Source organism: Rhinolophus sinicus, chromosome 1 (genome assembly GCF_057876585.1).
Source record: "Rhinolophus sinicus isolate RSI-liver-muscle chromosome 1, RSI-T2T, whole genome shotgun sequence".
Lineage (NCBI taxonomy): Eukaryota > Metazoa > Chordata > Mammalia > Chiroptera > Rhinolophidae > Rhinolophus > Rhinolophus sinicus.
This window is the reverse complement of record NC_142501.1, coordinates 211,423,956-211,437,263: the sequence shown is the minus strand read 5'-3', so window position 1 is coordinate 211,437,263 and position 13,308 is coordinate 211,423,956. Positions and strand designations below refer to the sequence as shown.

The following is a 13,308-nucleotide window of genomic DNA, read 5'->3' as shown; positions in this document are numbered from 1 at the left end:
AAAAGCTGGCTCTCCAATTAAACTAAATGAACGGGAAGCTTGTCTTGATTGGAAATTCGGAGCTTCTAAGCGGAGCACAGATAAACTCCTTTCTCTACAGGAAGTTAATAAGAAAATTTTAGAAATTGTCTCTGAACTAAAGAAGCCTTCTGTGGTTGGTAAATGCCAACACCCCCTCCCCACCTCTCCAGCTGCTGCAATACATCCTTTGCTTTCTGAGCTCCCGGGTCAGACTTACCCTTCCTCTCTCTTCCTCTTCCTCCTTCCATCTCCTCTGTACCTCGTCCACTACCACTCTCTACTGGGGGACATAGAGGATAGAAATCCAGCCCAAGATAGACCAGAAAAACCAGAAATGCTGACAGCTCTCTTCAGGGAAAAGCCAGTCTCAGGCAGAGGGGAACCAGCAATTATATATGTTCCTTGGATAGAACAGAATTAAGGAACCTAACTAAAGATTTCCCCAATACTCTCCAGGACTCTGATGGGTTTGCAAAGGAATTTGATTTAACTGTTAGGACATATGATCCTGGCTATTCTGACCTATTCCAATTGATACACCTACTAGCTTCTGAGAGCAAAGCAACAGAATGGCTGAATAAGGTTCCCTGGGAAGCTCCTGTAGACAACTTCTTAAAACAGAGAGAGACAGACCAGGAAAAATGCAGGAATTAGCCCGCCGGCTTTATCAAGCTGTACCTGAGATTTCCCCCGGAACATGGACTGGACCCAGACCCAGCAATGTGAAAGGAGGCCTGATGAGCCAGTGCTTGCTTTTTTTGAATGTTTTGAAAAAACTTTCAAACAATACTCAGGTCTAACTCCAGACAGTTTTAACGATCATCAAAATGATCCTTTATTAAATTCGGCATTTTTGGAAGGACTAGATGAAGAGTTTGTAACTGATTAAACAGCATTAATTAAATTGGCCAACTGCATATACTGATGAACTGGCCATTCTGGCTGATCAACTATCTAAAACTATTTAAAAGAGAGAAAGAGATAAAGCTGCACACATCATGAACTTACAGCTCCAGCAGTTAAACAGTCAGGTCAGACATCCCGCCCCCCACCCCCTCCGCCCCAACCAAGAAGGTCTCTTAGACAAGGGCAGAGAGGAGTCTGTTTTTACTGTAAGAAGCCAGGTCATATTAAGAAGGATTGTAGAAAACTGAAATGGGATTTAGAAAAAGAAAAGAAACAAAAGCAAGCATAGGGCTGCTCCGGGGACTATGCGAGGGTGTTTCCTCTTCTCCTTACAAATAATTATCATAAAAGGGGAAATTATCCTAAAAGGGGCCCTTGTAGATACTGAGGCTACTTTATCTGTTCTTAACCCTACAGGAGTAAAGCTTCTGTACAAATGGTAGAGACATCTAATCAACCGATGTCTGTTTTTAAATCAGAACCTCTTCCCTTCCAACTAGGAAATGTTACAGGGCAACATATATTTTTACTAGTTAAATCTGCCCCAAATCACCTGATAGGGAGAGATTTTCTTGAAACTCATGATGCCCACATATCCTTTTCCTAGAAGGGTGAAATGTATTTAGAACTAAATGATTCAGATACTGAACCAATTGGGAAAGTAATGATTTTAAAGGAACCTCCACAAGAGGAAACTAATCTTGAAACTGAACGATTATTGCAGGACGTCCCAGAGCAGCTTTGGGCCCTTTCCAGTACAGATATTGGCAAGATGAAGTCAGCCACTCCTATTAAATAACTATTGACAATACTTTGCCTCTACCTAATATTCACCAACATCCATTGAGACCTGATGCACTAGCTGGAATTAAACCCATTATACAAGATCACTTAAACAGGGGACTTATAATTCCTTGTACGAGCCCCTGTAATTCTCCCATCCTTCCAGTAAAGAAACCGAATGGAAAAGGATGGAGACTTGTACAGGATCTCAGAGCAATAAACAAAATAATCATTCCCGGACATCCTGTGGTTCCAAATCCACGTGCTATTCCTGTGGACTGCCAGTATTTTCCAGTAATGGATTTATGCAGTGCCTTTTTCAGCATTCCTGTAGAAATGGACAGTCAGTATCTCTTGGCTTTCACCTGGGAAGATTGCCAATTTACATGAACTGTGATGCTCCAGGAGAGTCCCACCTATTTCTCCCAGATATTAAAGGCTGATTTAAATGGTGTTGATTTTCCCAGAGATTCCACTCTAATGCAATATGTGGATGATTTATTTTTATGCACTAGGACACTACTAGACTCCCAGAAGGACACAATTTGCCTGTTACAACAGCTAGCTCTGAAAGGACAGAAGGTCTCAAAGGAAAACCATCAGTTTTATCTGCCCCAAGTAAAATACCTCGGCCATCTCATATCTAAAGATGGGCTACTGATTAACCCTGAAAGACGCAGAGGAATCCTATCTTTTCCCCTTCCAAAAGCAAAAAGACAGCTTAGAGGATTCCCAGGTCCAACTGGGTATTGTCACAATTGGATCCCAAATTTTTCATTAACGGCCCATCCTCTATATGCTTTATTAAAATCAGATCAATCTGATCCAGTTCGATGGAACCCAGAAAGGAAACAAGCTGTAAAAGCTCTAAAGGAAGAATTATCTAAAGCTCCCGCTCTGGGACACCCTAATTATAAGCGCCCTTTCTTCCTTTTTATACATGGAAACAAAGGAAATGCTTTGGGAGTTCTAACTCAGACACGCGGAGACCATCACAGACCTTTGGGATATGCGAGTCAGCAATTAGACTCAGTCGCAAAGGGCTCCCCCCTTGTACGAGGGCCACCTCTGCTGCAGCCACAATATGCAAACAAACAGAAGAGGTAGTTATGGGCCCTGCTTTATTTATGCTCCTCGTTCTGTTGAATCCTTACTGAACTCTCATCACACTCAACACTTTTCTGTCAGTCGACTGGCTTCTTAGGCAGTACTCTTGCTTTCTGCGCTTAATATTACTTTAGCTCGATGTAACAGTCTTAACCCAGCAACTTTATTACCCTTCCTACAGGATGAAGACACCCACAATTGTGTTTTGCTTACTGACCACCTTCTTGTTCCCAGAAATGATTTACAGGAAACTCCTATTGGTGATGCTGACTTAATTTGGTTCACAGGTGGATTTTATGTCAAAGATGAACAGGGACATTACTGAGCTGGATATGCAGTAACTTCCATGGTGGACATAATTGAAAGTTCTTATTTACCTGAAATAAGATCTGCCCAGCAAGCCAAGTTTATTGCCCTAATTCGAGCTTGTCAATTGGCCCAAGATCAAGTAGCCAATAGTCACTATGCCTTTTGTGTAGCTCATGACTTTGGAATGTTGTGGAAGCAGCGAGGCTTCTTAACCTCCTTGTTGTTCTTATCCTGTGATTCCCATCTCCCTGCGCTGTGAACAGTGAACTATTAACTGTCCTGCACCCACCTATGTAGAGGCAGTACCTGCTCTCCAATTTACTTTTATCCAGTCCCGGAGATTTCCCTGCTTTGCTTTCTCCCACCCCCTTAATCTACAATCAGTGGATTTCAAGTAACCCTCCTCCTTTGATTCTACATATAAAATAAGCTGCAATTGCCATTTTGCAGAGCATTTTCTCAATCCGTTGAGACTTTGCTTCCCGGCAATCGTCGTCAGTTTGGCTCAAATAAACTCTTATAAGCTTTTTCTTGGGCTGGATGTTTTTTTCATTGACAGGGAACGAGATGCCTCTTATCTTTAACCATGTTCAGGTGTGTCTGAACCCAGCCCACCAGAGCCAAAAAGGAAGACCATAAAGCCAGCTGCTCTCCCTGCCCCACTGACCCCCCACTTGCTTTATTAAGGTATAATTGACACATAAAAATGTATATATTTAAAGTGTACCAGGTGATTATTGGACGCACGTATCATTGTGAAATGACCACAACCACATTCATTAACACATCCATCATCTCACACAGTTACCTTTTCTGTGTGTGGTCAGGACACTTAAGATCTACTCTCTTAGCAAATTTCAATACACAACGGGAAGAGGATAGACTCTTTAATAAATGGTGCTGGGAAAACTGGACCGCCTCATGCAAAAGAATGAAATTGGACCCTTCTGTTTTACCATACACAAGAATGAACTTGAAATGGATTCAAGACTTAAAGGTAAGACCTGAAACCATAAAACTCCTAGAAGAAAACAGGGGGAAAGCTCCTAGATGCTGATCTTAGCAATGATATTTTTGGATATGACACTAAAAGCATTGGTAACAAAAGAAAAATACGCACATAGGACTACATCAAACTAAAACGCTTCTGTACAGCAAACAATCAACAGAATGAAAAGGCAACCTACGAAATGGAAGAAAAATAGTTGCAAGCCGTATATCTGATAAGGGGTTAATATCTAAAATACGTATACACGGATATGAACGCTCACTGAGTCAGGGGCTAACAGAGGGCTTTCAAAACTCGCCTTCTGCTGTAAACCGTCCCACAGGCCAGGCCTGGTGGGAGAAGCTGCAGCCGCCCCGGGCCAGGCCCCACTCACCGCACAGCCCTTGCGTCTTGTGTGCTGCCTGCTTCCGCAGGAAGGCCCGGTAAGCCTCGGAGCTCTGGTAGGCCTGCAGCTCGCGGATGTAACGCTGCTTGTCCGCATCTGCCTCATTAATATACCTCTGGAAGGAGCAGAGAGATTCTGAGACTCTTCTGTTCTGAGGGGTTGGGGTGTCCTCTTGTCCCACCTGCTTGGGGCAATCTAGGATGGTCTCTGCAGGCAGGGGCTGTTCTGGGAAAAGTATGGGCTTTGAGGTCGGATATACTTGAAAGGGTATGGGAGCGCTTCATGCAGGAGGTGGCGTTGGGGTGGGCTGGCTTGATCAGTGTGGCTGAAGTGTACAGTGTGGGGAGAGGGCAGAAATTGACCCTGGACAGGTATGTGTGCTCAAAGGGCTTTGACTGTGTCCCGTAAGGTGGTGTTTCCTCCTGTGTGACCCCCAGAACATACTCCTGTAGGAGGACGACAGGTGCTCTGTGAAAAGGGGCTCCATGGTAGAATTAGTTTGAGAAACGCCTTGCATTAGCAATGACCCTCAGAGATTCTCGTGCCCCACACCTCACTCCAGGAGAGCGTGGAACCCAGTGGACATTTATTTTAAGGGAACAGAAATATATTAAATGCTCCAAAAAGTTCCTGCAGAGGGGAAAATCTATTTTACTTGATTTACTCCAGAATTCCCTAAACTTATTTGACAATGTGCCCATATTTCATGGATGAGCCTTTCTGCCTAACACAGTCTGGCAGACGGCAGATGCCAAAGGCAGCAGAGAACCAGGGATTGCTTTGAAGGGGTGGGGTGAGAGGCACCTCATGCTTGCATTCCGGAAAGTTCCCTCTGGCTCCAGCGAGAAAAGATGGATTAGAAGGGAACAGCCCCTAATTGAGGCTGCAGACAGCCAGGCCACTTCTCTCCTCGTTCTCTGCAGAAAAGGACTCACTTGCTTTTTCTCCTGAGACAGCTGAGCCCACTGAGCAGCCAACATCTTCGTGATTTCCGTGCAAGGCAGACCTGGGTGCTTGGCCCTCAGCTGGCTTCTCTGTTCATTTAGGAAGATGACGTACCTGTGCCAGGAACAGAACAAACACCACCGCTCTGAGCTAACGGCTGGGAGGGGAGTCAGCAGGTCCAATGAGGCTCGTTCCACCTTCCGGTTTTCATAAAAATAAATAGTCATGGGTTTGCCCATATTTTTCAATCTAACCAGTGAAATGGAGGTTCATTTAAGAGGGGGAAATGCTCGAATGGCTGTTTATCCAGAGACTGACGTAAGATGAGGAGCCAGAGAGGGGCTTCCCATGGGAGGGGCACGAGGCTCATGAAGGCTGCTGGGTGGGCAAGTCACTTACCCGGTCTGTGCCTCAGTTTCCCTTCTGTATAATGGGCAAAATGCCACCTGCTCACAGGGTTATTGTGTGGCCTACATGCTCTAGGCACAGGTCCTACACCCTCCTGATCAAAAGGACTCGTGTCAGGAAGACGGAGAACAGCTGTGGGCGCTGGAGTGAGACAAACCAGTTCTGGAATCAAAAGTCCTGTCTGCGGGAATTACAGGGAAACTGAGAAAAGACCCTCACTGTTAGAAATGTGTGGACCCTGAAGACAAAGAGGGCAGCATGCAGGCTTCCAGAGAAGCAAGGTGACCCTCAGTGTAGGGGGAGTGGCGTGGGACCTCTCTTCTTTAGCCCAAGACACCATGGGATGAGGGACAAAGGACGAGGTCTCAGGGGACCGGAGGCGCTGTGAGCCTTGATAAAGGTTAACCAGCTCACCTGAGGCCCCAGACGACCCTTATCTGAAAGCTTGGAAGAGAAACCAGATTGCTGAGCCCAAAGCCACCCCCTCTCCTGTCTGTGACCCAAGCCCAGCTCTTCTGGCCTCTCCTTTGAGCATCAAAACCTTATTCCAGCTTCAAGAACTAAAAAAACCCACCCTCCCTGTGGGGTGAGGTCTCTCATTATCAAGGGCCCTGAAAAACAGATAAAGGCTGAGATGGTGAGCCCCAAATATCACCTCACTGGGCCAGGTAACCGCCCCCACCATCTTACCCTGTGGTAGGAGCACGGGGAACAGAAAGATCCCTCGGGGGTTTCCTTTTCTTGCCTTTAGGCCAGCCCCCTTTCCTTTTCTGAAACAGAAATACCACAGAGGAAAACCTCAAGATTATCAATAATGATCTACCATCTTTGAGTCAGTTTACAACAATAACAACAATATATGACGTGTCCTCTCCAAGCTTCACCCATGTGGCCTCAAACCTCCCAGCAGCTCTGCAGAGTAGCTGAGACCATCCTTGCAAGATAAGTTAACCAAGGCCTGGAGAGATGCAACCCCTGCCCAGTGTTCGCCCAGCAGGCGCGGAAGCCAGGATGGTCCCCTCCATGATGCTATGATTGCACAATGGTCATGCAATCAAGATAGCACCCCGAGGTTTAGGTAACTAGGTTCACAGGGGGATGAGGCCAGGCCTCAGCAGAGGGAGGTGGGCGTTATTTAACATGTGAGCTTGACTGGTGCTTAGCCTGGGTTCACCTGTCAGCTCTGCCACTTACCTGCCATGTGGCCCTTGGTAAATTAGTAACACCCCTGTGCCTGAGTTTCCCCACTTATAACATGGGGATCATCCTAGTCCTGAGCCTGTGGGTTGCAGTGAGGACTAAATGTGTTCACATACACGTAGTTCTTAGAGCAGAGCCAGGCACCCAGTCGTGCTGAGTCAGCTGCTATGATCGAATGTAAAACCCTCTCCTGCTGGAGCCAGCTCTCGGAGGGAAACCCATGCTGCAGGCTCACTCTCCCATTCATCGACTCTCTTGGTTCATTGACAGTGCCTGAGCTCTTACTATCATCAAACCCTGTGCCATGCTCAGAGGCTGGAGGGCTGAGTAAGATAGAGGGCCTGCCCTCCAGCAGCTCACAGTCTAATGGCAGAGGCTGGCTTGTTTATGAACAGTCAAAATAATTCATTACAGGGGAGAATGGCTATAGAATGGCAGCCTGGATGCCCTTGCAGTCAGGGCTTAGTTTCAAATTTTCCTAAACCGAACACACACATGTGCCCCAAATGGTGGAGAGTAATCAAAATGTGGCCTTGAAAGCTTGTTTCAACTGTTTTAGCTTGCCAGTTTTCAAAGCTTCCCCCAACCCAGACGTGCCCATTTTGGCCTTTCCAAGGTCAGGAGGTACAAACAGGCTGGCTGGGTGACGATCCGGCACTACCACAGCCCGGCCAGATGTGCTGCAGACTAAAGGACAGAGGAGGTCTGGACAATGCCTGGCATCAGGAGCTTAAGGGCCAGGAGGGCAGAGCTTGGGTCAGGCAGAGGCCAAGAGCTAGGGTAGTAACCACGTGTGTTAGTGAGGTAGGGCGTCAGGCACCCAGGAGGTGCCAGGCATGCAGTGCGGGCACCATAAAAGACACTCCCTCGCTCGCTGTGGTGGGTAGACTATGCTGAGCCCTGAAGTCTGACAGAGGACAATCCTTTCAGGACCCTGGAGAGCTCCCAAGGCCAGCGATTGGCTCTGATTTCATGTAATACTCGCTGAACACAACCACCCTTTCTCAAGCTCACCAGACCAGCGCTTTCCAACACATGCTCCTGAATGTGAGTCTCACAATCCCGATTAAAGCAATTATACCCTCCCCATGCCACAGGGAGACACTCAGCAAGAAGCCAAGAGCCAGGAGCACACGGCTTGTTAGAGCCGTGCCTCCTGAGGGGGACACCACAGCTGTCTGGGGTCGAGAGGGACGTGTGCCATCATGGCAGCCACCATCTCCTCTCTTCCTGCTCAGCCCCTCTGCTGTAGCACACAAGGGAAGTTTTTTGTTTTTTAAATTATTGGAGGAAATACTTTAATATATTTTATTGTACTTCTCTACATTCTAGTCAAAGTCAAAAATCACAATAAATGTGTTTATCGGTTTACTGCGATCCTTGGCCCTTTGTTTCAGCTTCTTTATTAAAAGAAAATCCTCCCTGAGTGTTTTCTTCGTTTGCCCAGAAACCATAGTTACTGAGACAAAGACAGTGGGAAGGCTGCAGCACGTGTTTCTCTGAAGCTTTCTGTTCTCGCTGAAGTTCTCACACAGGATTTGCACCAAATTGACTCTGTCCTAAATAGAGCCGTGTACACAGTGAGCAGCTGACCATTTGCACAGGGTGTTACTACTATGTGAGAACATTCCCCACACGCCTGAGTACATCAGTTAAAAAGGTAAAGGAAAAACAGAACATGATTGAGCAAAGAAACATTGATTTTAAGAAAAGTATAGCAAGCAGCAGAGCAGAAAATCAACTGATTGGCAAAATTCAAGGGAGGAAAAATCCATTCTAATTGGATTGTTGACCAGCACAGACCTTTCATGTTCAAATTGCAACAGACAGTGAACTTTTGGATATTGGGTTTTATAAGCAGAATTTTCTTTCACAAAGAAAATCCCCTTTGGGAGACTGCAGTGGGGAGCAGAAGGTACAAGGGCTGGAGTGACTGATATGGGCTTACCCCCCACCACCCGCGGCTCTGACTCACTGAGTCAGACTGTCCCCTTGACGTCTGCAGCTCCTAACTGTGACACAACAGAAGGCAGTGCTGGGTGGAGGCGCTAATGTCTGTAAAGGGTCAGCACATAGCAGGGACTCAGGGCCTGTGTTCCTTCTCTGTATCAGGAAGGGGAAAAACCTCAAGTACATACCGACGCGCAGAATTCTACAAGCCTACTGAGCAGGTCTCAAGGGGAAAACGAGTTGATGCAACTTACCACGTCATTCATCTGGGAACCAGACCAAATCTCCATGATGACACGGTTAGGAAAAGGGCTCTCGGCCTCTGTGGGTTTTACAGTCTACTCCCCCAGCAGAGTCTCAGTCCTGAGGCTCGTGGGTTTGTTAAGGGGCCTGCAGCACCCCCTCCCCAGGTGAACAGTGAGGATATTTATTACCAGATGGCATCACACGGTTCTAGACACCATTGGAAAGATTAAACTGTTAAAGGCTGGGTTCCCTCCTTAGATAGCATGGTCCTGACTTAAACCATATTTTAGTTCATTTGCTTCTGAAATAAACTAACACTGCAAAAGAAGTACTTTCCTATGTTCTTAATGGAGGACTATGACAGTGTTTCCCCGAAAATAAGACCTACCCCAAAAATAAGCCCCAGTTAAGATCGTCAGCCAGACGGATGCATTTAGTACGTTATGACGATGTTCCAGAAGAAGATGACATGACTGCATTTGAATAAATGTAGATTGTTGTACATGAAAAAATGGGATTTATAGATGATGTAATACAGAATTGTACACCTGAAATCTATGTAATTTTACTAACAATTGTCACCCCAATAAATTTAATAAAATAAAATAAAAATTTCAAAAAGAAAAAAAAAAGACACCCCCTGAAAATATGCCCTCATGCATCTTTTGGAACAAAAATTAATATAAAACCCAGTCTTATTTTGGGGGAAATACAGTATAAGACGTGGTTTTATTTTCAGGGAAACACAGCAGATTTCAGTGACACCTCCTTGCCAATTTCTCATCTCAGCTATAACCAGGTTTGCAGACTAGATGCCAAAGGGAGAATTTATGATTCTGAGTGACATTAGGGAGTGGTGGGTAAAGCATAGATTCAGCAGTAAGACTGTCTGGCTGTGAAACCTGGAGCACATTCCCTAACCGCTTTGTACCTCTGTGTCCTCCTCTGCAACGGAGATACCAGCCCCTACCCCACTAACTGTCGGGGTTGAATGAGCTGGGACCAGCTCTGAGACCCTGGAAGACCTTAGGGTGGCTGTTATTGTTACCAAGTTCAGCCATCTTGCATTCTAATGCTGCTACACTACCTTCCGTAAAATCATTAGACGTTTCTGAGTCCATCTCCACCTGGCAAGTGGGACTGGCTTGTTGGGAAGGTCATTCAGGGAAGACCTCTACAAAGGAAAGTACTGCCATGACTTGGAACCAGCTGTGGCTCTAAGAGGAGCAAAAGTCCTGAGTTAAAGCTCATTACACATATCTCTGTGGGTGTGGCACACACTGCCTGCCGTTTCCCTGGTATCCATTCTGCCTTCTTCATTAACAATTGAGCCCTAATTTTTAGCTGGGCACATGGCCACCTGGAATAAATTTCTCAGCCTTCCTTGCAGCTAGGTGGGGCCATGTCTAATAAAGGAAACTGAAATATAGGATGCAATTTATGAATCTATTCATAAAAGGAAGGCATCTTTTTCACTTGTTCTTCCTTCCTGCTGGCTGAAATGCAGACGTGAGGGCTGGTGCTCAAGCAGCCACTTTGGACCAGGAGGCAGTTTGCTAAGGACAGCAGAGCAGTAAGATGACAGGAGTCTGGGCACCTGCTGATTGTGATACCGCCATACCAGCTCTGAACCACCTCCTTTAGACATCATTCACATGAGAAGGAAAAAAACTTCTATCTTGTCTAAACCGCTAGTATTTGGGGAGCTTTTTGTTAGGTGCAGCTAAGCCTGATCCTAATTGACACAGAGGGTTACCGCTTCGTTTTGGTGTTTCTCAGCAGACCTGGTCATCTCTCACCTGAACTATCACAATAATAAAGGAAAAAAGGAAAAGACTTGTTGTGCACCTATTATGGACCAGACCCTTTGGCAGGTGACTGTTATCATTTAGTCTTTGGAAATTCCTTTAAAGTAGGCAATGTTATTCCCATTTTACCAAGAAAGTACTGAGGCTTGAGGAGTTAACATGCCTTGTGCAGTGTCACAGCTAGGAGGTGGCAAAGCTGGGATTCCAGTAACCATCTGTCTGCCTTCAAAGCCCACCTTCTTCCCATTTAGCCCCCATGTGTCCTCTACTCCGCTCCTCACCAGCTGCTTTTCCCACACAGCATGGTTTGGGGCTGCCTCCCAGGTGAGAACTGCTCCTCTCACCCCAGAACCTTCCCCAGCAATCCCAAGTTTCTGGAGTGGTTAGGCTCAGGAGACAGACTGTCTGAGCTCACATCCTGGTCTTCTTTTACTGTGTGACCCTGGGCAAGTTCCTTGACTTCTCTGTGTCTCAATTTTATCCCCATTGAAAAGTAGATTTAAAAGTATCAACCTCCCAGAGCTGAGAAGGTCTGAAGAGATAACGCACAGGAATCCCCGGCCCAGAGCTCAGAGAACAGAAAATACAAAACATGCAGCTTTTATTCCTGTTATAATGCCGGTGGAGCATTATAACTCCAGGCCTGGTCTGGGTACCTCACTTGCCTTTGGTTTTTCCGTGTCCTGCTCCTCTGGGTTTCCCCGGTTGGCCAGCTCAATATGCTGCATGGGTGGAGGTGCCAGGTCCCGGTGGAGGGTGTGGATCACAGAGTGCCCAGGCAATCTGCTTGTCCCATGTGGAGGTGGGAGAAGAAATTCTGCGGGCACTGAAACAGCAAGAAATGGCCCCATGAGGTCAGAGATCTTGTCATCACCACCGCGCCTCGAGTCTGTCTAGCACAGACAGTCTGCAATGTGACATCTGTGTTTTCAAATGCTCACAAATGACAGCAATACCTGAAACCCGAGGCAGTGGTCCCTTTCCCGGGGCACACAGGGGAGGCGGAGCACAGAAACAAGTCAGTCCTGGTGGGCAGGCCCTGCTCTGTTGGACGTGGCTCACGGCCCCATGTCCAGTAGAGTGTCGTGGTTAAAAGCGTGGGCTCGGGCCCCAGACCATCTGGGATCAACCCCAGCTGCCAGGGGTCAGCTCCACGTCATGAGCAGTATGCTCCACCTGTGGGCACGGCAGTTTCCTCTTCATAGTTTAGGGTGCATGTCAGACCTACTGCATAGAGCTGTTGAACGGCCTACTCTCACAACACGTACTTGGAGGATACCTGCTGTGTGCTGGGCACGGCAGATGGCAGCGCAGACAGCACACAGAAATCCAGAGTCCTAGAGTTCCTGTTCTGGGGCTGGGGGATTAAACTCAAACTTGTAAACTCCTCAGGACAGCACATGGCACTTAGTAGGCTCGCAGTAAATGTCACGGTGATTTTAGTGGCATTTTAAATTAGTGCATTTGCAGAGCTCTATCCCTCAAGCATGTCGACTGTGGTGAAGTTATCCCCTGATCCCGTTTTATAGATGGGAGGGAGGTGGGAATGGGATACTGCACAGCTCAGGTCTGTTAGGTGCACGCACGACCATGGTTTCTCCTACCCACACCCATCCACACACACAGGCCATGACGGGGAAACCGAGGCACAGGGAAACAGGGTGATTGTCCAGAATCACACAGGTGGGAAAGGCCAGGTGAGTTCTTGAACCCAGGTCTCCTGGCTGCCAGTCCAGGGGTCTGTTCCCCTCTGGGTGGAAGGTAACAACTCTCAAGGTACCATCCTCTAGTGTGGCCCCATCAGTATACCAGTAAGTATTACTTAAGCCACAACGCACAGAACGCCCCCTGCCAAACTGTCCCAGCCACTTACTCCGCTGAGAGTGAGGAAACACAGGAAGGAATCCACTGACTTTCCTCTTAGCTTCCTGGGAAGAGGAAATGTGGCAAATAGTGACAACCAAACTCGGAGTTCCAGAACTTTCCTGGCTTGTCCCATTTCTGGGTCCACGTGGCCAAGCCTGGCCCAGGCCTTGTAATCTATCACTGGGACTATTCTTATTTGGGGGCTGGTATTTTTGTTTTGAATCATAAGTCGTGGGTATGGCTCAGGACTCAAGGGCACCCACAGGGTGATGGCAAAGATAGAGCTTGCTGCTCTTTGGTCCTCCGGTTTCCAGTCCCCTCCCTGGAGACAACCACGTTCCCTTCCGGAGCCAGGCTGTGCGTTC

The 13,308-nt window shown here is 47.1% G+C and overlaps 1 protein-coding gene across 15 annotated transcripts in view; it reads right to left on the bottom strand.

Moving 5' to 3' along the window:
- Nucleotides 1–13,308, bottom strand: part of LOC109456121 (high mobility group protein 20A-like) — a 28,701-nt gene that overhangs the window by 13,103 nt on the left and 2,290 nt on the right. For 14 of the 15 annotated variants that reach the window (XR_016019225.1, XM_088792982.1, XM_088793002.1 and 11 more), the window contains exons 2-5: nt 11,743–11,903; nt 6,564–6,643; nt 5,456–5,579; nt 4,509–4,635 (exon numbers count right to left, since the gene is read on the bottom strand). Coding sequence is in view for 14 of the 15 variants with exons in the window: in XM_088792982.1 (XP_088649108.1) it covers nt 4,509–4,635; nt 5,456–5,579; nt 6,564–6,643; nt 11,743–11,903 (492 nt within the window). In the remaining variant the exon portion in view is untranslated. Of the gene's footprint in view, nt 1–4,508; nt 4,636–5,455; nt 5,580–6,563; nt 6,644–11,742; nt 11,904–12,033; nt 12,674–13,308 lie in introns of those variants that run through there. The other variant, XM_088792998.1, reaches the window with a different exon arrangement.